This window comes from Acanthisitta chloris, unplaced genomic scaffold (genome assembly GCF_000695815.1).
Source record: "Acanthisitta chloris isolate BGI_N310 unplaced genomic scaffold, ASM69581v1 scaffold11043, whole genome shotgun sequence".
Taxonomy (NCBI): domain Eukaryota; kingdom Metazoa; phylum Chordata; class Aves; order Passeriformes; family Acanthisittidae; genus Acanthisitta; species Acanthisitta chloris.
This window is the reverse complement of record NW_008665447.1, coordinates 44,848-70,708: the sequence shown is the minus strand read 5'-3', so window position 1 is coordinate 70,708 and position 25,861 is coordinate 44,848. Positions and strand designations below refer to the sequence as shown.

General features: G+C 39.6%; 1 protein-coding gene across 1 annotated transcript; it reads left to right on the top strand.

Moving 5' to 3' along the window:
• CDYL2 (chromodomain protein, Y-like 2) lies at positions 1–24,986 on the top strand (the record flags this gene model as incomplete). Its single annotated transcript, XM_009071762.1, has 6 exons — positions 1–592; positions 9,808–10,025; positions 16,894–17,066; positions 21,520–21,730; positions 22,467–22,610; positions 24,828–24,986. Coding segments are annotated over 6 exons (1,497 nt in total), but the record flags the coding sequence as incomplete, so codon positions are not given.
• Positions 24,987–25,861: the final 875 nt, after the last annotated feature.

Here is a 25,861-nt window from a genome sequence, read left to right as displayed (position 1 = left end):
GTAGAGAGGATTGTAGACAAAAGGAAGAACAAGAAGGGCAAATGGGAATATCTCATCAGGTGGAAAGGCTATGGAAGTAATGAAGACACCTGGGAACCTGAACATCATCTACTACATTGTGAGGAATTTATTGATGAGTTCAATGGACTACACGTGACTAGGGAAAAGAGATCCAGACATGGCAAACAGGCCAACGCGCCAAAGTTTTTACGGGAAAGCCGAGGGTCATCCATTGAGAAAATACCACATAGACCTGAATCTGGGAAGTCTAAAGGGTCAACACACAAAAGGAAGAGAATTAATCCATCACTTCAAAAACAGAAACGAGGATATGCAGCCAAGCCAGCAGCTGCTAATGACAGGGCTGCTAAAACTGTGACTTACCGAACTACTCCCAGCGGTTTACAGATCATGCCACTGAAAAAGCCACATAATGGTCTGCAGAATGGAGATGGCAGTCATGAGAAAGATTCTAGACATTTTGGGAATGGCTCACAGCAGCAAAACGTGGATTTAAATGATCACGAAGGAGAACAGAATTTGCCCGGCGTGTTGGAAGTTAGTAACGATTCACCTGTTGTGAATGGAATTGGTATGTGAGTTAAACAACTACAGTCTTTGGGGGAGGAGGGTGTTAATTGCAGCAGCTGCAAGCAGAGCCCACTCGTGGAGAAATCCTTATCACACAAGTGATACGGTGAGAAGTACACAAACAAGTTCCGCACTCTTTTCCCATATATTGTACAGTTTTCTGTCAGTTGGCTTCTCTCTTTCCTTTTCCCATGGAGTAACAGAGCAGTGTGGGCTCTGTGTCTTTGCAGTATAAATCTCTCTGGGGAAATGAGTAGGAATGACAACTAAGGTATGTATAATGCTGCAACTTTGGTTTTGTGTATCACCAAGTAACAAATCATTTCGGGGCTAGGTGTGCTCAAACCCACTGATATAGAAAAACCCAGAATTATTTTAGAAATAGAATTAATACCAATCTTTGTAAGTATGGCTGAATAAGATTCAAGTTCCTCAGTATTAACGCTTGTCATATTCAGGAGTACTCAGAACTGCCTAGTCCTTGTCTCTGACAGTGACTGGAGACATCAGAAGTCACAAGACAAACTTTACAGCAAGGTACAAACAGCCTGGAATTGAGCAAGAAGAAACAGGGGAAATTTCTTTCTAATTCTCATAGTTACTGACTGGCTTAGCTCTCCAAGAATAAGGTTTATGTTCTCTATAAACACTATTCAGCTTAGTGCAAATTAAGTAGCTTCTCGTTATCAATATGTGTCAAATCTTTTTTGTTTGTTTGTGTTTAATCCTACCAAACTTAAAGGCTTGATGATATTTTGTGAAAGTAATTTCCAGAAGTTAACAATGAGATTCACATTCTGTTTGATCAGGTTTTGGGGTTTGGGGTTTTGTTGAGTTTTCTTTGACTTTTACATTCATTGGATAGACTCTTGTCCTTTTGTGAAGGGATAAAGTGGAGGATGCCCTGTCAGTCAGTAGGCAGCCCCTTTTCAGCCTTCCTACCACCTGGAAGTCTTTCCAGATTCCTGGTAGTTTTGAGTATCCTCTTGTGCCATTGGTGTGTGGGGGTTTTTTAATACCTTTTAAAAACAGCAGGAGCTGTTCCAAATGATTTCCTACTGCTTACTGATACAGTGCCGATAGAACCTTTGGAGAATTATTTTTTCTGCTGTTACACACTGCATAAAGGTTTTCATTGAGTGATCCACAGTTGCTCTTGGGGTTTTTTTCCTTGCTTGTTACAGTTAATTTAGAACACAGCTATATGTATGATCCCTTTCATTATGCATTTGATCTGCTTTACTGTTGCCAATTCACCACCTTCTTATGACTCAGTGAAGCTCTGCAAAATCTTCACGAGTTTTCACTCTACTTATTTTGTATTGCTTTCAAATTTTCCTCTCATACTTCTCTTCCCAGTTCATTAATACATACATTAAATAGACTAATCCTTCTGCAGGTCCTTGGGACAGCCAACTACTAATCATTTGACATGATGAAAAGTAACCATTTGTTCCAATTATTTATTTTTATTAGCCACTTTCTGTAGCCCATGATAGCACTCATTTCCTTAACAGCTTCTCATGAATTGCCCTGCCAAAAACTTCTCAGAAGTCAACATAAATTATATCCTCCTGCTTTCCATTTTCCACCCTACTGGCAACCTGGCAAATGCTCCTTGATTTGGAAAGTAGAACTGACCTTGCCTCGTCTTAACTGGCTGTATCCAGTAGGTACTGGGATCTTTCAATCCAGGCATCAAATATGCTATTAAATACTCCCAGACCAGCAAAATGTGTGGTCAGCTTTAAATGCATAAGTACCCTTGATGATGTCAATGAATTTTGAAGTTGAAGCACTTAAAAGTGTATTTTGGCTTTTGCATTTTGAGAAGTTTAAGCTCATGTAACACAGCTTAAAAAGTTACCTGCTTCTTTTAAGAAGACTTGCATATTAATTACAGATGTGTATAAAGGAATTTTTATTTGTTTACTCACTGTTTCTAATGAAGATTTTTTAATCATTTGTTTTATGTTATTCATGAGGAAGTTCTGATACTAAATGCATCTTTAAAATGCGTTAACTCCCATATTTTAGAACATTTTTTGAGAACTAAAGGGTTGCAAAGAACTGTAAGGCCAAATGAGCCTTTCCTTTGTGCCCACAAGAGGTAAGGAATGGCCTCCACCAGCCCCTGATTGAATAATCCCTGTCAGAGAGCTCTATTTCAGTGGAAAGCTGCTTTGCCTAAGCAGCCAGGTGTTGTGCCGTGTACAGAGGGCTGCTGGCCCAACAGCTGATGTCTGCAGCTACTTTCAAACATTTCTTTTATGATGGGTTTTGCATTCTCCAAATCCATCCCTTGTGTTCTGTATTTTGCCCTCCTTGCATTCTGCAGGCAAAAGTAAGAGATCTTGAAATCTCTGCCTGGTTCTCCTCTGAAAAGCCCTCACTCAGCAGCACTGCCAAGGTCAGAAATCCCTCCAGTCCTGCTGTGTGATGCCCAACACGTGCAGAGTGCAGGAAACTACAGAGACGAAAGATGAGGCTGCCAAAGTAAGAGCAGGCAGAAACTGGTGAAGAAGGGTCAAAGTCAAATTACTAGCTTTTTTCTTAATATTGCCCTACAGACTTGAAAGGAGCCACATTTCTTGATACAGGGGTTTGTGTCATTTGAAAAGTCAAGTGGAAGAAACTTGCACTACTCTTTACCAAGTCCAACAATTTCCTACTCCCTCAGTATTCACACTCATATGGAAGATGCCAGTGAGATTCTGCCATGTGTCCCATTATCACAGTCTCGCTTGAACCAGGATAGGAGTCGCACTTAAACTGGGCTGAAATTTTACAAATGAAGAAAGTTTCAGAGAAAAATGCCAGAAATTTTGTGCCAAACATCTTGGATTTCAAAACTTTCTCCAAATCTGAGCCAAGGTCCCAAGGCTTTGTCCCTTGAGACTGGGAGCAATGTGGCAGACTACTTGGCAGGACTCCCACATTTAGCTTGGAGGCAGCCAGATATGCCAGAGGTTTCAGGCAGTCTGCCATAGAGTCTGGAAGTTGGAAGCCTGGCATGCCCCATCAACATTCCCAGGGCTTCCAGGCACTAGATGTGGAACAAAGAGGGAGCCTGGAGGACCTGAGTTTTTCTCCTAGAAGCTGTGGCTCCCAGGCAGCCCCTGCAGAATCGGATGGAGCAGACATTTGTGTCAGCTTTCAGATTGCCTGTATGGTGGTCAAATGAATGCCAGGCTCACTTCACAGCTAAGCGTTAAGAGTGCACAGGAAATGTGTATAGACATTTTAGGGTGGTCTTCAGATGAATTCTAGATTTGGAAAACTCAAAAATGCCCCAGAATTTAAAAAAAACGGCTGTAGGCTCAGCTCTTCTACCTGTGTGGGCTGTGGTTGAATGTCTCTAAAACCCACCAACTCGAACCAGTATCTTTTCATATTAGAATAATGTTCAGCCACCAGTGTATTCAACCAAGCAATATAGATAGTAATTTCTAAATTAGAAGTAATCAGATAATAGCTATTTTATTTGTCTGTCCATGCTAGTTCTGTTGAAACAAAGAATAGCTAATTTGAAAAACAGTTTTGGATGACTCCTTGAATGGGCTTTCACCAGTCTGTTTGGTTTTGTGTATACATCCACTTGGGTACAAGTGTTTCCTCTTCAACCTGTAGATAAAAGTCCCACCAGGAAGCTATTTGCCCCAGAAGGATGACTCTGTGCCTATAGGTGTCTGCACAAAGTCATAGATGGATGCACAGTCACCTGTGCACCCCAGTGGAGGCCTGGAACTTTGCTGAAGTTGGGATGGATCTTTCTTCCCAAAACCTCTTTTACCATAAGGAGAGCAGAATCATTTTACTGTCAGTTATTTAAGGGTCTGCAAATTGGAAAATGTTGAAAAACTCCAAGGAGAACATCCACTGATGCTCCCAGGAGCTAACAGTGCTGTTCTTTCTGATGATATTTGTTGTCTTCTGTTATCACATTTCTGTTTCTTTCCAGATATTGTAATTGAGAATGATTGTTTTGTCAAGTTTCTTGACAGCATCAAAAAACATCCCCTTTTAATTTTCTCTTTCCTTTTTCTACATCGCTCTATTTCTGTACCATCTGCTGAAGAATATTTGCCTGTCATGTATCACTAACCACTGTTTTTCTCCATTACAAAAATCTTTGTAGTCTCCTGGTGCCCTTAATTTAAATACTCTCTGTGACTTAGTCACTGCTTCCTCTTGTTTTTTTAGCTTATTCTGTTTTATTTATTCTGAAAGAATACTGGCAGTAAAAGACAACCAAACATGCTTGTGCTCTCAGTTTGGATAAAAGCTCATTGCTTTTAGATATCTTACAGATGCTCCCTTAGCTGGAGAAGTCTGAAATTATTAGTAAATTATCAACAGAGCATGGCTTGTAAGTATGTACAGTATTAACCATTACCCACAAGAAAGGCAGAAAAGAGACCAAGAAGGGCCCTTGGGAAATCTGAGGAATGCCAAGCTGCTTTACCAGGGAGAGAGAGGGAGCATGGTTTATTTCACCTGGAAAAATTAAAGCCCTGACTCCATCATCCTTTTCATTCAGCAGAAATGCATGCTGCTAACAGAAGCAACAGTCCAGCTCTGCTTCCCATGACATCCTGATCGTTATTCCCATCCCTCCCTCTGCACCAGTTTTAGTGGGCTTGAGGCTGCAAGGTGAACCTGATCTGTTTGAAAATTAACCTCAGTTTTTCAGGGTGAGTTTTCAGCCAGAGCACCAGTGCACAGTGTGACTGCCCACCTGCACACTCCTCCAGCACAGGGCTGGCTGTGTGGGGTGGTGGCCCAGAGACTGCAGTTGTACTGACTGTGTTGGAACACTCAGAGAAGATGTGTCTGCAAATAACAGTAGCTTGAGGTGTACTAGTGTGTTGAAGAATGGCTAAGGGAACAGGGGCACAGCTCCCAGAGAGCATTGTGCAAGCAAGAGTCCAGCAAAGGCTTATGGGAGCTTTGAGCATATAATTAAGAAGTAGGCCTCAGGAGTTTAGCTTCTCAGCATTAGAAGTTATTTCTGCAGCATAATGTTGCAGCCAAAGGACAAGCTATCTGGGAAAGCTCAGCAATGTTGCAAACCCAAGGATGAACTGTTCCTGGAAAACAAAGAAGGACTCTCCAGAAAACAAAGACTTCTTCACAGCTGCAGCTGCAAGCAGACATAGTAAATAAATGTAACCTGTAGAGCTTAGGTAATGCTAAAATGAGTAATAGGTATAGTTGTCCTGCAAGCTAAGAAAGTATACAAATGTAACTTTTAGAGTTTAGGTAATGGTAAAGAGAACAATAAGCATAGTTGTTCATGCACTGTATAAAAGATGGACGATGGCTTACAATAAACGAGTCTTGCTGGACACCATCGGGTGCGCATTTCTCCCGTCGATCTTCCACACTAGTGGGTGGAAGCAGTGGAAGGAGATGTGGAGTTCCTAGTCCCCTAAAGCACTGAGGATCGTTGCAATCCTTTGTCTCCTTCCTCTCCCACTCTTTGCCTCAGCTTTTTAGATTATAAATTTCTAATGTGTTTTCTGCCATGCCTGGTATAATGGAGTCTTTCAAATGGAGTCTTGAGGCACATTCTGGTGCCAACAGCAGCAGCAGCAGCATCGTTACATGTTGTCTCCTTTGACAGTGATGCAGTAGTGTAGAAGATCCATGGTTGGGCAGCTAAAATGAAGAGGATTACAGGAATAAAAGAGGCTTCAGTTAGGAGAGGGGGTGGCCAAGGGGGAACCATGATCAAAGTTTACAAAATCATCAAGGCCTCAGATATAGTAAATGCAGAACTGTTAGTCATGAAATCCCTCGATAGCAGAACTAGGGACCACTCCCTGAAACTGGTGGAACATCAGATAAAAGCACAGATGAAAGAAAATTCTTCTCTGTGTAGTGGCTACACAACTTCTCAAACTCATACCACAGGAAGCTGTGGAGACAGACAGCATCAACAGGCTCAAAGATGGATTAGGGAAATCCATGAAAAGGTCCACAAGCAAATGCTGAAGGAAACAGGAAGGATGAACCCTCTCATATTCCTATATAACACTTCGGGATGATGCTATGGGAAAGGACTTCAGAAAGTTACCATGCTTGCATTTTCTCCTTAAATAGCATTCTTTACTGCCATCCTTGACTGCCATTCTTGGAGAAGGATTACTGCATGCACCAGTGGTCTGGGAATATCGTAGGTTCCCTTAAAACATGGAGAAACTTCTTCTAAATGTCAGTGTTGGTTTAGGTGTTCCACAAGTTCTACTGCTGATTAAAAACAAGATAATAATTAGATTAAACTCCCACTAAATGAAGGAATATTTTCTCCCTTTCTGTTTTCTTCTTGTACTTAGACTGAGCATCAAATAGTCATTACTAAGTCTGTAAACCACACTTAGATGTACCTAAAGCTTCCTTGTTTCATGTGCAGTATAGATTGCTTTGAAAATGTCTCTTTTTGCCTGTCAATGTCATTTCTCATCTTGACATGCTAAGGTGCTGTTAGTGTTGTGTGGACTAAGCAGGTGCTCACATCAACCCTCATGCAAAGACATCCTGGATGCTTTAGTGTCTCCAGAGCAAACCTTCAGTAGCTCCACCACCTCCATGCAACAGACATGCTAAATTGGCCTGATTCCCTATCAGTGTTGTCTTTAGATTATGTTGATAATTTTCTGCAGTTTATGAGATTAAACAAGATTCCAGGGATGCACTATAGACATGAAAACAATTTACTCACTATATATTGTTCTGTTAATCATCCACTCCTGGAAATTACACTTTTCCATTTATGTTTCTTTCATACTAAATTAGATCTTTCCTCTGGTTAAATTTCTTTCAGCTGGCATGAAGGTAGTTAAAATATCTTGAGAAGGTCTGTAGTTTCTTACATCATATATTCATTTGAAAATTGAATACATAAACAAAGAATAAAACAAAAATCCTAAAGGAATTAGTGTGAGGCTTTTTTTTGAGCTGGATTATATGTGTGAGTTCATCTTCTACTATTCTCTTACCATCTGTATTTAAAATAGATGTGACATGATCTTCCACACTAGGTAGATAATCAGTGCAGTTAGTCTGGCACACCTTCCATTCAATGAGCATTTGTACCTCTGATGTTATAGATTCTTCCCACCTTTTGAGGGGAGGTTTAGCTCACTGCATCTCAGTAGCTTATTGTTGGGTCAAGCAACATGGTGAGGATTGAATATATAAATATGCAATATTTAATATTCTGCCTCAGTCAAGTGATGAATTAGTTTCAGTATATTGTTCCCAATGATACCAGTGTTCCATTGGTAGTATCATAAGTTGTTTTTGTTTGTAATAATACTTGTCAAAATAGATGCAGTAGCAAAACCCTATGAAAAAGAAGAAACATGCCATAGGAAATGATTCATCATTTTTAAAGTTCAAGCACATGCTGGTTTCTACACTTGTAGATACTTTTTGTCAAGAAAACAAAGTTCAAATTCTTCTGGTTTCAAATTATTCTTTTACAGTGATGATTTAATGGAATTTGGCAGTGTTTGCAGGCAGATCCTCTATCCAGTATAATATAGGTGATGCTGTAGGGGGTATCTCTTAATTTAGCAATGAAAAAGAGCTTTATGATTGACTGAACTAACAAACTTTGGGACAAAAGTGCACTGCTGTGTGTAGATATTGTGTACACACGTGCACACATCACAGGAGATGTGTGAGATGTGAGATCACATCACCAGTCACATACTGCTAAGCACTCTCTGTGTTTTCACATCCCATATCATAACTGCAGTGCACACACAGGATTTCACACTGTGAACAATTCCACAGGCCACTGCCAACTGTGAGTGTCAGACAGATCAGTTACCTACGTAAGCATCAAGCTGAAACATAGCTAATCCAAAATGAGGGTAAGTGATTTTGGTTTGGAGTCATCTGTCATGAATTCACCACTCAATTCTATTCCAACAGAGCGGTTTTAATTGGATCGCAGTTACTGAAACTTTAAAACTTAAATCTGTGTTCTAATATTTGTGTCATCTGCCCTTTAAAAATTCCTGGCTATTTGAAACCAGAAGCTGGAACAGGTCAGCTTTGGTAGGAATAAAGAACAGAACAAACAAAGGTGTTTTCATTCAGCTCTCTCTTGGCCTTTCTTTAAAATGGTGTAGTGTTGACTTGTGTCTATTTAAACAAAAAACAGTGTCTAATCTCTGTCCCTCAACAACCTGTCTCTGCTTTACTTTTAATGGCAATAGTGTGAAACATCTGTAATTAGAAAAGGATTATGGCATACAAATCTTGTAATGCTCATTCAGTGCCCCCACTCAGCACTGTTACCAGTCATCACCTACTGCCTATTCCAGAGGGACTGTAAGCATCAGCAAAGTAATAGTTTACAGTTCATGCACAGTGTAAGTCAGAATGAACTGTCTTTTAAAATTGACTTACTGTTACTCTCACTTGGTTTTAAGGAGGAATTATATCTTTCTTCTCATAGTTCTCTTTTTCCCTACTGCTGGATACTCTCCAAAACGGTTTCAGCATTAATATTTTCTGTGTAAAAAGTCCAGTATTAATATACCTGTTAGTGTAAAGTCAGTAATTATTGTTACTGTAAAATGTTAGGGAGCAGAGGTTTGAGATCAGAGCCAAAAGGGTGGCTAACTTCTATATGTTGTGCCAGCCACAAGGATAATTGGAAGAGAATGTTGGTTATGTCACCTTGGTAAGAACTCCCCAAACTTAGCGTCACAGAGATGTGCAACAAGGGTGTGTTCAGGCTGTCATTTGAGACTGGTAATGACTGTTTGGTCACCATAAAGGGAAGAAAATATACTTTTGATAGATGAGATTTGGACTAAACCTGGCATGCTGAGTTTCCAAAGCTGAAACAGAATCTTTTTACAAATCAAGGATTACCCCAAATTCATATGAAAGGTTGTGATACAGTTGCTTTCATCTTTAAAGCAGAACTGGTACCATTCAGGTACCAGTCCTACATGCTACAGTTCAGTGGGTCTAGAGGTTGTCTGATCAGAGAACAAAATGTTCTGCATGTTGGAATACTGAAGCAGAATGGCTTGAGGCCACCTTCGTCTAGCCAAGCACATTTTGAGTTTCCCAAATTCATCACATAGAGGTTATTGTAAATACTGAGCCGTGTTTAAGCTAACAGAGATTATCACTCCATTTCTTTGAGGGTCTAGACATAATTATGCTTTGATTCTTTCCATCTGAAAGGTTCTACTCTGGCCAATGGAAGCTTGAATCTACACAGCACTGTGAAAAGGAAACTAGGTGGGGAGAAAGATTATGTCTTCGATAAGAGACTAAGATACAGCGTGCGACAAAATGAAAGTAACTGCCGGTTTAGAGACATTGTGGTCCGGAAAGAAGATGGTTTCACACATATTTTGCTGTCTAGTCAGACTTCAGAGAACAATGCACTGACCCCAGAGGTAAGTATGTAGCCATAAAAGCCAAAGAAAGCCATCCTAATGTGTGGGTTATCTTGGAAACACTGCACTTGAACTCGATTTTATGTATTTTGTTTCCTAATTGATGATCTTAGAAAAGAAATAGGGAGTTCAGCCATATCTAACTTTGTCACGCTTGGGATTCCTGTCAAAAGGAATGCAGTGGAGATTAAATTTTCATTTACATGTCTGAAAATGAAAATTAGAAGTAAAGAAAGGAATGGCAGAATCAGTATTTCCAGCATGGAGTTATGTGAAGCAGCTTTTCACATGCAGAAGTTACTGATATTTACTATCCTTGGGCAAAATCTGGTCTCTTTCTTTATACTAATTTAAATAGTGCTCCAGTTGTTGCATACAGAGAATTTCAGGCTATATCCTGAGACAGTAATTCTAAAATCTGTCTTAATACCTAATTAATTTTTTTCTGAATCACTGTATGAGTCCCTGTTTATGAAGTATCACCCAATTAGGAGCTCTATCCTCAGCTGAATTGCATAAAGTCATACAACATACAAAAGATAATAAGAATTCCCTTGTTCCAAACATTGTACATGTAGGGTCAGACTTGGACTTGTAGCTTGTTCTACTCCAGTCCATACATGGATCACTGGAAGGGCTGAGCAGCTTTTCCTTCCATTCCATGTGATCCCAGCAGAGTGAGCCACAATGCCCTGGCACACCTTTCCCATGCCAGAAGAAAAGGGGTGTCCATAAATGCCTGCAGCAGGATCTATGTCCTGGAGAGAAGAGAAAATGCCTGAGTTCTGTTCCATGTGGGCAGTAATGGCCTGAGGGACATCCACATCGTTCAGAGAGGAAACAGCAGGAGCTGCCTCCCAGCACTTGTTGTGCTTGTCTGAGCATTCTGCAGGCAGAGTTCCTCCAAGGGCTCCTGCAGTGGGGCAGATCTCAGCCTTTTCTGGCCCCCAGGCACTCTGACAGAGCTCTGTCCTACACAGTGACTTCAGATAAGAGTATATGAAATACCAGTTTGAGCACCCTCTGAGGGAAGAGTAGTTTGTAGCTTTGAGGAATCATTTTATTCAATAAGAAACTGAAATTAATTACTTATGAATTTCAGATAAAACCACTGGCAGGTATGATGGGTCCTAAATATGATGACTCTTGCCAAATGCACATGTACACATGGACAGTGATATACAGAATGATACTAGTTAAAACTCATGGTACATATATTTATCACTCCTAGTTTTTAAACTATCTAATATTTAGAAGGACCATCTTGGTAATTAACGCAGAACACCAAACACTTGTTTTTAATACCAATTCCTTAAAATGCATTAGATTACATCAAATCCATCACGCCATCCCTGTCTTAATTGCTACTAATTGCCACTGCAGGTAATTTAAGCTAAGAGCTCAAGGGCCTGAAAAGGTATGAAATCAAGGACTTAGTGTGTTCAGGCTGAGCAGACACAGCTTTACGTTACTGGCTGTGCTGTTCCACATCAGCAGTGTTCAGATGCTCTAACCAGAGGATTAATTCAGGCTCTTCAGGTCTGCCAAACCAATCCATTTCATCCTTTGAAATTTTTCAATATGCCAGGAACCCACCTCTGTGGAAGAATAAATGATAAGCATGTAATAGTCCTCTCCCTGCATCACCAGTGTAGACTATTTCTAGAACCTTTATTGAAGCTCACTTGAAAACCAGGAAATACATTTTAGAAAACTACATTACTGCCTAGGAGCTGGATGGTCAGGAATTAATCAAGGTAATGAGTTCTGCACATCGGGATTGTCTGTTTAAACCTCATCCAGGCTGAGAGCAATTGCAAGCTCTTGCCCTCAGAAGGCTGCTGCTGGCAAACATGAAACAGCTTCTTTGGCCTCAGTCCAGGTTGCTGCCCATGATCATTCACACCACAAAATCCAGCACCTTCAGCATGGGCAGTTCCGTATCCTTGCTGGCAATTACAGCAAAAATCCAAGGAACTGAAAGGAAGAATATGTTGAATGCCTTGTCCCTGCAGTTTGTCACCCATAGCCATAGGTGAAACAAACTGACAGAGTGTTTTAGGGATGTTTACAGCATTTTCAGTTCTGATGCCTTTTATCACCAGTGAATAGAAAGTACGAACACAAAATTGCTACCCAGTGAAGAAAGCATGTGTCATTTGGTGAAAAGAAATGCAAACTTCAAGCTTTACTAGATATTCAGTAAATGATGTTTGCCAAATAGTAAACGAATAATTTACTCAGGGCAGGTCTACTTGAAGTGGTTAAAGTAGTGATCTGGTTATTCTGGGCCATCTATAGTAAGAAAAAAAGAAAAGGTGTGCACTGCCCACAGTCATTTTAAAGTTAAGCTTATACAAAACCCCTCTCACCCCTCAACAACTCTCCTTCCCTTTGCACTTTATCCTAAACTTCAGGTGAAATTTAATAGTTGTGTTCAACCATTGGCCTCTGCTATTTATGCCAGTTTAATTAAAATAACAAAGGGCTGTTGATACCAAAAAAACAAAAGTACAAAGAAAAATGAAAGCCTTCAGAAGTCTACCTGAATGTTCATCCTGTGTTTTTGGTAACCACATTTGTGCAGGTGATTTTAGCACAAAGTGTGCCAATACTACTTCCAGCAGCTTTTGCACTGATTGAACTTGGCTCTGTGCCACTCTAGTAATTGAGGTTTTTTCTACAAAATTGTTCAGGGCACTATAGAAATTCTTTCTTATTTTTTACAAGACCTTATAAAACTTCCAAACCAGTGTCATGAAACAGCACAGCTTATTTTTATTTCAGTACCTTAGTCTTGCTACTTTCAAAATTCAGTTTTAAAACTCATTTTTAAAACACATATATGAAATATTTCATCATTATAAATTCCATTAGGGCATTTTCTCTCATGAGTCTTTTGCTGCTTCTGAAGTTCTTTCTCCAATTACAATGTTGCTGTTCATCTCAAGGATCCAAATTCTGTTTCAAACTTAATACTGAATAGACCCAACCACTGTTTTTACTTAACACCATTAACAGAGCTAGGAATTAATATTCTTCTAAATTACAAGCAAAACATTCCCCAAACAGCCAGTGTTGCCACTGAAGACTGACAGAACTAGCACCTTCTCATACCCAGGAATCAGGTTTCAGTTTTCTAGCTGTGAGAATTACAGGGTTTGAAGTTGCACCAGGTGCATTTTGGAGCACTGGTTTGCCTTCACTTGTTCTTACTTAAAATTTCTCCTAACTTGAAAATAATAAAATAAGTAAACTAAGCTAAATGTGGGTTTGGGCCAGTCCTTGTGCCTGCAGCTTTGGAGGTTCCCAAGTCCTTCAGGTACCAAATAAAAAGGACTCAGAATCTGTTTGCTCAGAGTCAGTAACAAAGTGTATTTATGTAAAAAGGCACAAGTGTTGAAGAGGTTCTAAGAACAACTGAACAGCTTTAAAATTTTGTTTTACCATAATATTTACAGCGTATTTATCTTCAAGAATATCAACAGTGATTCCTTAGAGATTCAGAGAAGTTAACTTTTTAAACTAGTATTTCTGTGTGTATGAACAAGAGACTTCTGTTCAAGATACTTCGTGTAATTACAGTGATAAATTCCCAGCTCTCTGATTTCCCTGGAATGTAAGCAATATGGAAAGCAAAGGGCACCAAATGCCTTTTGAAATTTCCTACATCCAGTGAAAGGCATTAAAATGAGCTCTTAGAAGTTTAATGAAGTTTTTAAACATTTTATGTTTATTTTGCAATATAAGGTGTCCTGTTCAAGAATTAACCAGCTTATTTTCTTGACAGGATTAAAAATATAGGCAACTTCTGAGAAGGTGATAATTTTATTATATATTTGGGTTCCAATAAAACAGTAAGTGAAGCACTAGACCTGGTCTAAATTTATAATCCAACTGATTATCATAACCTAAATAACTGGCCCATACTGCTCTGTAAATCCTTCCTCAGATATTTTAGTCAGACCCATTTGAATACTGTCCCCAGAACTGAAAATTAACTAAAAGGCCATAAACAAGCTAATTAATAAAAGCATAAAAGTGGAGAATACTGCTAAGGAGCTCTGGAAATAGTAGTATTAGATCTGGTCCACCAGAGAAAATAAAATTTAATTGGACAAATGCCACAGTTACACCAAAATGTTGGAAGGTTTAAGGGCTGTGGAACAGAGAAAAAGAATGTGGAATTTGACAAAGAAATGTAACTAAAGATACATCATATCTCTGTATTTGAGAACTGAATTCACCACTACATTAAATGGAAATTTGTGCTTAACAACAGAGAGCAGTTCTGAACTAAATTCTATTTACTTTAGAGTCCTGCAGTTCAATAGACAGTTCTGCAGCCCTGCAGACAAACCAGGGGGTTGTGTTTATTTTATTGTTAGTAGCTTTCCTGTAATCAGAGAAACATCGGTAGAGAAATACCCACACCACGTAATCCAGGAGGAAAGCTGTGGTGCCAAGGCTCTCTGGAGCAGCAGATGGAACAGGCTGAGTGACAAGGTGACCAGGGGAATTTTGGATTGCACCAGCAAGGGAATCATGGCATAGACCAAGGGAGTGAGAATTGACTTGGCTGCATTGGTACATTCCAGTGAGCCTCAAAGCACCTTTGGATGATAAAGTTAATGACAAATTTACAACTATTAAAAAAACCCAAACACACTTTTTGAAGCCTGAAAGTGCTGATACGTAATGGTTTCCTGGTTTCTTTTGCTAGACACTAGTGGAGCAGTGGAACTAAATTTCCCCTCCTGCTCAAAAATACTCACCAAAGCCCTTCCACTTTCAACCATATCTGAGGAATCGATTCCTAATAACAGACTTTCAACGTCTCCCACTCCAAAACACTGAAAAAACAGTGATGGCAGAAGAGTGGGGTTTCCTACAAGTAGTATAAGCTCTGCTCAGAAGTTTGGATGGCTTTTCAATGGCTTTAGCCATCCAAATCAGTGAGGGGTGAGGTAAAAATGAGACAGGGTTGTAGTGGTAATTAATGATGTGTGTGAAGAGAGCATTGGTAGCAGCAAAGAGATGGCACATATGCAAATACCACTGGAGGAAGGGGAATAGTAAAGGAACTTGCTGAGTGGAGTATTGTGGCATCTTATTTAGTGCAACATGCCTCATTGCATATAAAAATGTTTGGTATTCCCTGGTACTATTTATACATCTGCCCTAAGGAAGAGCAGATTTTGAGAATATTTACAACAAACTAAGAGGACAATCTTGCAGTCACATGACACTAGGAAAATCAGATTACTTTTTTAACATCTACCACCTTTTAACTCTGAACAGTGGTTTTAGGGTGATTTTTTGCCTTTGCTTCCCCATTATAGGTGCAGTTTTGCTGTTTTTCCCAATTGAGGGCTGAGACAGCCTCTGAGACTCTCAGAATAAACAGTACTCCTAAAATCAATGATGACATTTTTGTACCTGCATAAGAATTTCAAATACACTTCCAAATTCTGCTGCTTTTAATTACTTCACTTCCACCCACTGTCACACACTCGGTATTACAGCGTTCTGAAGTGCACTTGTAGAAGTGAAGCATCTAAAAGTTCACCACCTGCTCTCTCATGGCCCAGTCCCAGCAGCCTGTAATACTCCTCTTTACACAAACACTTTAGGGAAAAGAGGCAGGTAGCACAGTCTACAGGATTTCTAATAAAAGGCTACCTAGAATGGCATCAACAGAACTTCAGTGTTTAGGGACATTTCTTACAATGAGGCATTTTAGAGATCTGAAGGATTTTTGGAAACAGAAAGTAGTGAACAGAAATAATCACAGGCTAAAAATCTTGGTTTTTCTCTCTCTTGGAAACTATATTTAAATCCCCGACCACATTTAGCTATCTCTTACCTAAATTTACACCAACAGCAAATCTTTCAGTGCAAAAGGGAAGAAAATGACTCAAGAGGACCCTGTCTATAGGAAATCCTTTGACAGATGAGCATGATTAAGCATAGGAGGTGTCACACTAGATGAAATCATGGCCCTTACAGTGAGGAGCAAATCATTAAAGAGAAGAGGGGACTGAAATGGCTGAAATCAGTTGCAGCTCACAAACCATGCTCAGGTTTGACCAAACAAGAAGTTACCCATCAGAGGTTTATGAAATATTTCCTTTTAAAAATCAGTAGAAGATAATTCTCTGCACAGGTGAAAGGCCATTTTCCTATAACACCAACAGCTCAGTTCTATACAGATTTTTATTAGGTTTGATTGATGGTGCAATTAGTAGCTTGATCCAGTTGTAATTCAGAGTCAAAATGTCTCTTTCAAGTGACTTTTTTGCTCTAACTTTTGTAGACTGTAACAATGTCACTGACCACAGGAAAATGAGTAATATATTTGTCATGTTGATGTATATGATGTCCTCTTGTCCTGCTTTGCTCTGGCTGAAGTTACATAAACTGAAGTAGTTAAAGAACTGAAAACTGGGGTTTATAGATGTTGCTTACAACCTGCTGAGGTTAATAATAGGCTGTTGTTGTTGTGATAACCATGTTCCTGAGGATGCAGTGATGTACACTATGAAAATAAAAAAGGGGTGTTTGCAATTATTAAATTGCAATCTCATAAGCTGGCCAGAATTTCCCATACAGCAAGCAAAGAACAGCCAAGACCCAAAACCTCTTTGAATTATTAACCATCAACAAAGCTCTGCCAAATATAAAATATTTTGTAAACTCTCAGTGTTACCATTCTAAGTATATTAAAATTATAGTAATATATATAATGGATGTAAATATTAATAGTGCCCAAAATTTAAGTCTCTCAAAATCAGTAAGGTTTGTAAAAGTAGGGAAATGATATTGCAACGGCATGCATGTCGAATTGTTTGCTTTTCTTTATCCACAGATCATGAAGGAAGTTCGGAGAGCATTGTGCAATGCATCAGCTGATGACAGTAAACTCTTACTTCTCAGCGCAGTGGGAAGTGTATTCTGTAGTGGCCTAGATTACTCATATTTAATTGGCAGGTTATCCAATGACAGAAGAAAGGAAAGCACTAGGATTGCAGAAGCTATAAGGTGACCCAAGCTTACCTATGATCTCTAAATTATGAAATGCAGTTTGTGATGATAAAAATATTTATCAGGTCCAAAAATGTTGTATATTTAAGTGTTGATTGCATTTGAATTACAGTCCTACAAATTTGTTCAGTAAGAAGAAACTTGGACCTTTCCTTATGAGAGGAGAAAGCACATTGACTCCGGTGCTAACATACATAGGGATTTATTTCATTCCAGTTCTCTGTATTTAATATTTCAAATCATTCCTCCAAATTCAAATACAACTTCGTTGTTGTTTTTCCAAATTAGCTGTTGCTTCATGTTCTGAAATGGTTCTGAAAGGCAGATATTTCACTCGGTTTATGTTCATCATTTTAATGAATTTCAGTCCAAATGGGAATCCATGGCTCACTCACACTCTGTTGAAATAAGTCTGCCACTGTGTTTCAGAACCTTATGCAAAGGGTCTCCACTCTTTTTCTTAAATTTAAATTACTTAATATATATGGAAATGCAGTTTTATTTTTGTAACTAAAATGTGACTTTCCTTATATCTATATCACATTACCTTAATAGAAACCCAGGGTTTATGACATGCAGTTTGCAAATCAATCTGCACAACACAGCACCAAATTTTCCATTATCCAGACAGTGGATCTTCCAGTATAAATCAACATTATTCCACTAAAGCCAGTGGTATTTTGTCAGGAGAGAGTTTGGTCTTTTTTCCCCCATTTCCTACAAATAAATGTTACTCTTCTGAGAGCTTTAAAACTTAATGCAACAATTCTGTGAAGGAATATTAAAGGATTTGTTTTACAACAGATCTCTATTTCTGATATATTAGTAGACCATAAAATCAGGTTTAGTTATTACATGACATATATTAACCACCAATGATCTTAGTTACAACTACTGCAGATCAGTTTGGATTCTTGGTTTAAGTCTTTTGAAATTCTCAAAGTAGTAATTATTTTGAAAGAACTTAAAATGTACTCCTTAAATGTAAGAAATTATGATATGTTTTTAAGACCTGAGCTATGCTTGAATATCATGTAATGATATTTTAAAAGAGCGAAACCCTTTGAAGGACACATCCTAATTTTATTTTTTGATGTGCAGGGTTGTTAACAATGTGGAACCAGGAAAAAAAGAAAAGTATGGGGAAAAAAATCGCACAATCCCCCAGGAGATAGAAATTTAATATAATTCTTGTAAATATTTCATAGTTAGGTATTGTTATATATGTTTACATTTATCTGCACACATTTAATATACAGGTATACTTATTGATTCAGCATTTAAATGAGTATAAGCCAGACTGTGATACTCAGTTTTTCCACCCTTGGGCTCACAGAACACTCTTGGAATACTGGTACAATGTACTGCTCCTTGTCAAGAATGTCAGCTTCAGGCCCATTGAAAATAGATTTTTATTGTACTTCTGGAAACAATACACTACGTTTTCCATGTAGCACTCTCTGTGCTTTCTGTGAACAAAGAACTCAACTCATGGAAAATACACGGTAAGAAGGGTAGAAAAAAATGTCCAGCGCTTTTTCAGTGGTTAGGATGTCCCAAAACTCATCCACAGACCTCTGCCTCCACTGTTTACATCCAGTTAGACTGGGATCAACATGAAATTGAAATCTCCATTGCATGTGTTTCCACTGTCTAAAATATGGATCTCATAGACCAGTCACAAGTTAAACTGAAGCTTAGATACCCATCAAGTCCATCTCTCATGAATGGTTGATGCATTTGGCCCATGTCCTCATCCACTGCCACTGGGGCTTGCAACCCACAGGGCTGTGGCTCTGTAGCTCCTCTCCAGGCACTGATCACAGATCCAGCAACCTGAGCTGACATCATCCACACGTGTGTCTGGCATTGCCCTCCTGGAGCAGGGAAAAGGCAGATAGGCTGTGCAGCTGTGCATATGTGGCCTGCAGAGCCCTGGAATCAAGAGACTTGCTGGAAGGCATTCCCAGCATCAGGCTCACACCATCAGCTGGGCATCGTTGTGTGACTCCAGACACAACATTCTGGGCGTGCTCGGAAGAAACCAGAGAACAACAACTTTACCCACTCAGCTTCTTTATGACCTTGGATGTGCTTACAAGCCCTGACCTGCAGCAAGAGCCCCGCAACCGTGTCTGAGCATCCCAGAGTGTATTCGATGGTCAACTCCCCAGATATCCTCTAGCAAAACCAAAAGCCTTCTGCAGACACTGCTTCCTCTTTGAGCATCTGGCTCTACTGTGCAACAACAGTTACAAGGATCTTCTAGCCCAGCAACTTCACGTGAAGGTTTGGAGGCAATAGAAACATTCTAGTTCAGGGCAAAGATTACTCACTGAAACAAGGAACCAAACAGGGATCACAGATGAGTGGAGTGCTGGTCACTGCAGCTTTCCTAGACCAAATGCAAGCATTTGCTTCCCTCATAATCTCCCAGTGCTGTAGCCTTCCACTCCATCCTGTGGGTGGCATGTTCTATATCCATCCATTGTGCTATCTCCTGTGCTCCTCATCCTTCCTTCATTACAGAGGCACATTGTGCCGCCTTAATGTTCTGGACCACTCTCTCCCCATCTCCATGTCCTCCCTTCCTTGCTCATTCATATGAAGCCTTCCTTCAATCCTTCCCCTCCATCAGTGTGTTCTGTTTTGTTCTTCCTTCCCATCATCTAACTGTTTCCTCTCCACACCCCTAATTGCTTTTCCATATTCACTTCCAGTCCTGTATATCACCATGACTCCTGCTTTTCTCCACAAGACTATTTTTATCTGCCTCCACACACTACTCAGATCTGCCACAACCATTTATCCTTAGTTATTTTCTCCTTACCTATCATTCATCACATCCCTGTTCCCATCTTAGTCCTGCTTAGAAGGCTTACTTGCTTAACTACTAAGGTTCTCAAAATCGCAGAATTAGTGAGGTACAGTGGTCCACAGTCATTACTCAACCATAAACAACCAAAGAAATAATGAGATAAGGGAACAGTATTGTTTCTGCAGTAGAAATGAACCACAACTCTCCTTAACCCTCCTGTCCTCTGCACAGAAATGGTCTTGAACAGACAAAACCAATGTTCCTTATTTCACTTGCTTTGTCTTGACACTGATCTCTTGGTTTATTACTCACTGTGTGAACAGAGCTGTAGCAATTAATTCTCTATTTTCCCACGACCAAAAATTCACTTTACAAGATACCCTGAAAACCAGATGTTATTCATTGAAAATTTAACAATGGGTCACCTTGGACTCTTTCTTCTCATTTAAAACATAGCCAGTACCCTTGCACTTCAGCCCAGTCTCCAAATGGGCTCTCTAGCCTGCAGGGCACACCTGCTCTCAGGTACAGAACTCTGGGTCCTTTGGACCTCATGGGGAGAGCTGCAACTCATCAAAGGGCCCGCTTGAGAAAATTATCTTTCCTAAAACCTGTCAGCAAAGATGCACTCTGGATCTAATCAATACCCAGTGCAGGAACAGAATTTCCTCTTTTGGCTGGAATTTGATTTATAAATGTCTCTTTTCTAAAGTAACTGAGCATCTCGTTTGCCTCCATATACCTGCTGTGCACTGAGCTGCTGCAGCCCATAATTTGCCCACAATTTCCCTCATGCTTTCTCCTAATTGGTGTGGAGGCTGTTCCATTCAACAGATGTCTTTCCACAGTTGCTTGTAGGTAACTTATTTAAAAGATCTCCTCGTTGCACTGAATTTAACATGTTCTAGTTCATTCATCCAGATGCATCCAATGGCATTTACTTCCCTGTTATTTCTCAGCACTTCACATTTACTGGTGTAGGCAGGGAAGGGCATTTGCTTTGTTATGGCTTTGCTGAAGATACTTCCAATGAAGACCCAACAGATTCTTTCCCTGTTCAAACGTTTCTCTCTCTCTCTGATCCCCCTTTGCACACCTTGTTCTTCCTGCTGGTGTGCCATAAATATTCACTGGCTCCCAATCCATTGATGGGACTTGCAGTAATGTTTGACACAGGATCTTAAGAGAACTTTAAAAAAAAATAATTCAGTAATCCACCTATGAGTTTCCTGTCTTTGACACTATAATATTTCACTGTTAGCCAAACCAGCTGGTCCATCATGGAGCAAACAGCCTGTGTACAAACTCAGGAGTTACTGGTCCAGAAGTAAAACTAAACCCAACCAAACCTTTCTGCAAGAGGTACAACAGTCAGTGCAGTCCACTTAGTTTGTATACAACATACACAAAGCTATGCAATATCCCAGGTGCTCAGATTAAATAACAAAAAATGAACAAACTTTCCCATGTGCAAACTAGAAAGTATCTTATAATTCTAACCTCCTAAAACTGGACCATGGCATTTATTGTGTTCATCTGTGCTTCTAATATGTTTTCAGATTAAGTACTTTAAACTTGGGTATTTATCTAAGTGTTCCTTCTGTATTCAAGGTCTTTATTTTTTTATTTTAGGGATTTTGTAAAAGCTTTTATTCAATTTAAGAAGCCAATTGTGGTTGCTATCAACGGCCCTGCTCTTGGGTTAGGAGCTTCTATTTTACCACTGTGTGATATCGTTTGGGCAAGTGAGAAGGCTTGGTTTCAGACACCATATGCAACAATCCGACTCACTCCAGCTGGCTGCTCATCATACACATTCCCACAAATTCTGGGTGTTGCACTGGTAAGGTTTTCCACCTCCAATTGCTGAAGAACCTTTCATAAATTCCTGCTCTTCTTTCTCTCTTTAGAAAAGTAAACCCGAAAACAGTTGTTTCTCTTAATTGTCTTGAATGGAAATGAAACATGTGGAAAGTTCATCTAATCCCTATCGATTTCATATTACAAATTGACCTCAGAATTCAATATACTACACCTGCTGTGCACAAGAAAGATTGGACACAGGTTGAAAAAGCAACGATTGTCAATGTCATGGTAGGAAAGTGAAGAAATACATTAGCAGAATAATCTTGCAGAGTAGTTGTCTGTGTTGTGTTAGGATTGGGCAGCAACACAGCCAGATACTGCTCTCTGCTCTCTAAAGATAATCCATAATGATTCCAGTAAAACTGCTTAGCTTTTGCCAGGATAATAAAGCAGAATTTGCCCCACAAATGGTTCATACAAGGTTCCATGACTCTCACCACAGCATCACTGACAGTTACTCCTGTAAGAGCAGCAGTACAGATCCACCATGCATGCCAGCACATTTCTCTGAAACGAAACCCATGCTGTGCTCTGGCCACCTGCACAGCCCTTAAATAGCTACTGAAACTCCTTTTAAAGTAGTTTGCAGTATGGAAAGCTACAGCAGAACATTTGTAAATTTAAAATTTGTAATTTAAAAATAGCAGGCAAGTATGAAAGAAATGTGAAGGGAATTATAACCCAAGATTACCAGTTGTCTTTTGGTTTCACAGGCAAATGAAATGTTGTTCTGTGGGAGAAAGCTGACAGCACAGGAGGCCTGCAGCAGAGGACTAGTGTCACAAGTATTTTGGCCAACAACATTTAGCCAAGAAGTGATGCTACGAGTGAAAGAAATGGCATCCTGCAGTGCAGTGGTAAGAACTCAAACTCCTTTGTGATGAAATTACGTTTCAGAGAGATAAGGTGCTCCCAAGGCTCATCACATGGTGGGTCCTCAGTTTCCTCAACCACACCTGTGAAAGAAGGCTAACATCAGAATACTCTGGATAAGGATCAGTGAGCTCATGAGGTTTCTCATCTTTCAGGGGCAAGGAGGGTTATTGCCTCTCCCCATCTTTACCTTTATTCAACATGAGTGGAACCTTCTCGCTCCAGATTTTGAAAGGGGATTTTAGGTTTCCTTCATGAAGGTGGAAGAGTCTGAAACTACACAACTGTACTGGGAAATCTCTGTAGGCCTTATAAGAAGATAGATTTGCTTTTCACCTTGTCCTGGCCTACCATGTTACAGCTGAGTCTGCCTTCTTGTCTGCACCTGCACAGTTCCTGATGCTGCAGAATGTTCTACACAGCACACCAGAAGGGTAGGGTAGTGCCAGCTAAGCTCTGCTGTGAAGGAGAGGTGAGATCCAGACAAGAGAGGATTTGAACACAGTCTGGTCACAGTGTGTTAAAACTTCTCTTTTGTGTACTCAAAAATTGCAAGAAAATCCTTTCTTATTTTTACTTCCTAAGGTTTTTTTTCCCTTCAGGCAGATATACTCCTATTCTGGGCACATCTTGTTTAAAATAAATGCAGTGAAGTAAGTGATGCTGTGTGCAATAAAACTGCACTAATTAAAGTGCAAATTGTTAGTTCCTTGCTATATTTCCTATGCCTGAAACTGTCTTAGCATCCCTCAGTTTCATTTAAAAGATCTGTTGTAAAAGGAGGTAGAGACACAGGAGATTTTTAATTAAATGAAGTGTAGATTAGATCTCACAGAAGACAGCGAGAATGAAAGTGTCTGGAAATGTAGCAGAAGTTTATTTGATGATGCTGATATAATGTGTATTATATGAGTTGGGAAAACCTCTGGGCCTTACTGTGAATTCTTCCTTCTTTCCTTCATAGCTGGCAATGAAATTTTCTCTTGAGACCCGTTAGAAAAACCAGTGCTGACTTGTGGACAAAGATAACAGTTAAACCTGTCAAAGACTAGATTTACTCTCAGATCCTAAATGCAAATCAGGCTGAAGTCACAATGAGTATGGTGAGCTCATCCACATTCACTGTGGACACTTGTTCACAAACAGACTCAAAAAATACACAGGTCCTGTTATTTGCTAACACCATTCACTTGAGCCAAAAAGAAATACTGCTTTGGAAACTGCAGAGTTGTAACCTACAGGAGATAGGAACTGGGTTTAACATAAAGGTGTTGACAAGGCTGAGTGAAGAACATGCATCTCCCTTACCATAAATCACTCTCTTAGTTTACAATAAATCTGTTCTTAAAAAATCAGTAATTCAGGAATTATAAATGGTTTTGCTTGACTGGTTGAGTTCCCTGTGAGACACATGCTGGAGGTGTCTATTTGAAAATGAATTTGAAAGGAATCAGTCTCAACGTGCTTAAAAAAGGGTCTGGGAAAAATGAGCTGAACTGGGGGAGCAACCATGGACCTGCTGTTTGTGCCTTTCAGAACTTGCAGCACTTACTAAGGGCTTGAGATTGAGCTTTCTATTGCAAAAGCCTTGGGTGATTTTTTCTGGCTACTTCTATCTGCCAAGTAAATCCAACTTCAGAACACATTCAGAGGTGCTTGATTTGCTCCACACCTTTCTGTTATAAAATGTTTCACTTTTATAAAAATGTAAGTAAATAAACTTTAAAAGGCAGGGGCAGTAAAGGCCCTTTGCTATTAATTTCTGTTTTGATAATGAAATAATACATGAGGGAAAATTATTAAAGATGATAGACATGCACATTGGGGTTCCCAACCTGTATTACCTCAAAGGCCAGAAAACAGGTAGCCAATGTATCGTGTCTCACACGTTGTCATTTCAGCGTGAGGGAGTTCAACTCCTCCTAGTGCTTCACAGCAAACCTTCACTAAACTAAGGTATTTCAGGATCCCTCATTCTTTTTTAAAGAAAGTTGGCACTAACTCATCAACCTCAGAAGTCCTTAGTTCTTAGAGATGCTGACTATCATCAAGTGGAGATGTGGCTGCAAATCAGATCTAGTGTCTGTCCCCAAAGGAGTTGTTTCAATTGTAAGACAAGAGTCAGTAGTCTAAATGGTCATGCCATCAGCCATAATATTTCTTTGGTTAAAATAAAATACTAAGTCATATTTTGGCTTTAGGTATTGGAAGAGTCCAAATGTCTCGTGCGGAGCTTCCTGAAATCTGGACTTGAAGATGTGAACGAGAAGGAATGTCAGATGTTAAAACAGCTGTGGAGTTCTTCCAAAGGACTGGATTCATTATTCAGCTACTTGCAAGACAAAATTTATGAAGTCTGATGTCTTGGCCTAACGAAAAGAGAAGATGCTCCAGTTGTGACCAGAGTCAGAGACGACCTGTGTTTGAGAAGCAGAGGCAATGCATCAATGGGGAATTTGTGACAGTGTATCCTAATACCTATGGTTGTGTCGATTTCCTTGTGAGCTACACAGCTGCTTGTAGCCAGTTTGATTTTGTGTAACCAAGACGTAGGGGCTCGTTCAGTGCACATAATCTCTGCAGAGGGCTGCATCTTTCACATTGCTCATCCCGATACAACTGTACATTCCACGTGCTGAGAAGCACCACTGAGGCCCAGGAAGGCTCACCCATCTGTAAGGGTTTATTTTGTCTGTCCTTCTTAACTTATTCTTGCTGTTCCAACACATCTGAGCTGACACACAGGGCTCAGTCTAAAATCTGGGTCAGCACGATGCTTTGTAGACCCAAACACCATACTTTAGAAATATTTTAATTATTTTTTTTCTGAGTTCTAACAGTGTAATGGAAAAAAAAAAAGAATCTGATAATTTATATGTATAATATGTAAAGTTAGTTTTACAAAAACTAGGATGTTTTTTCCTTTGTTGAATTTATTTAACTTATTTATTTTGTGTTCATATTCAGCTGTTTATTGATCACAGATCTTATTTTCATACTTCCCTTGACTGAACTAATGACATCATATGAGAATGCAAACACGTTTTTTAGCAGCAAACTGAGTAGAAAAATAAAGAATATATAGAAACCCCACAGAATGCTGTGGGCAGCAAACAAAACAGCCACGTGCATGCTCCTCTAGATGTAAAACTGTACAAAACCTGTATGAAATAGATTCAGTTGCCAGGGTTAAGGGGAAAAAAAAGTGGATTCTGAGACAGTGAGTCGCCCTTAA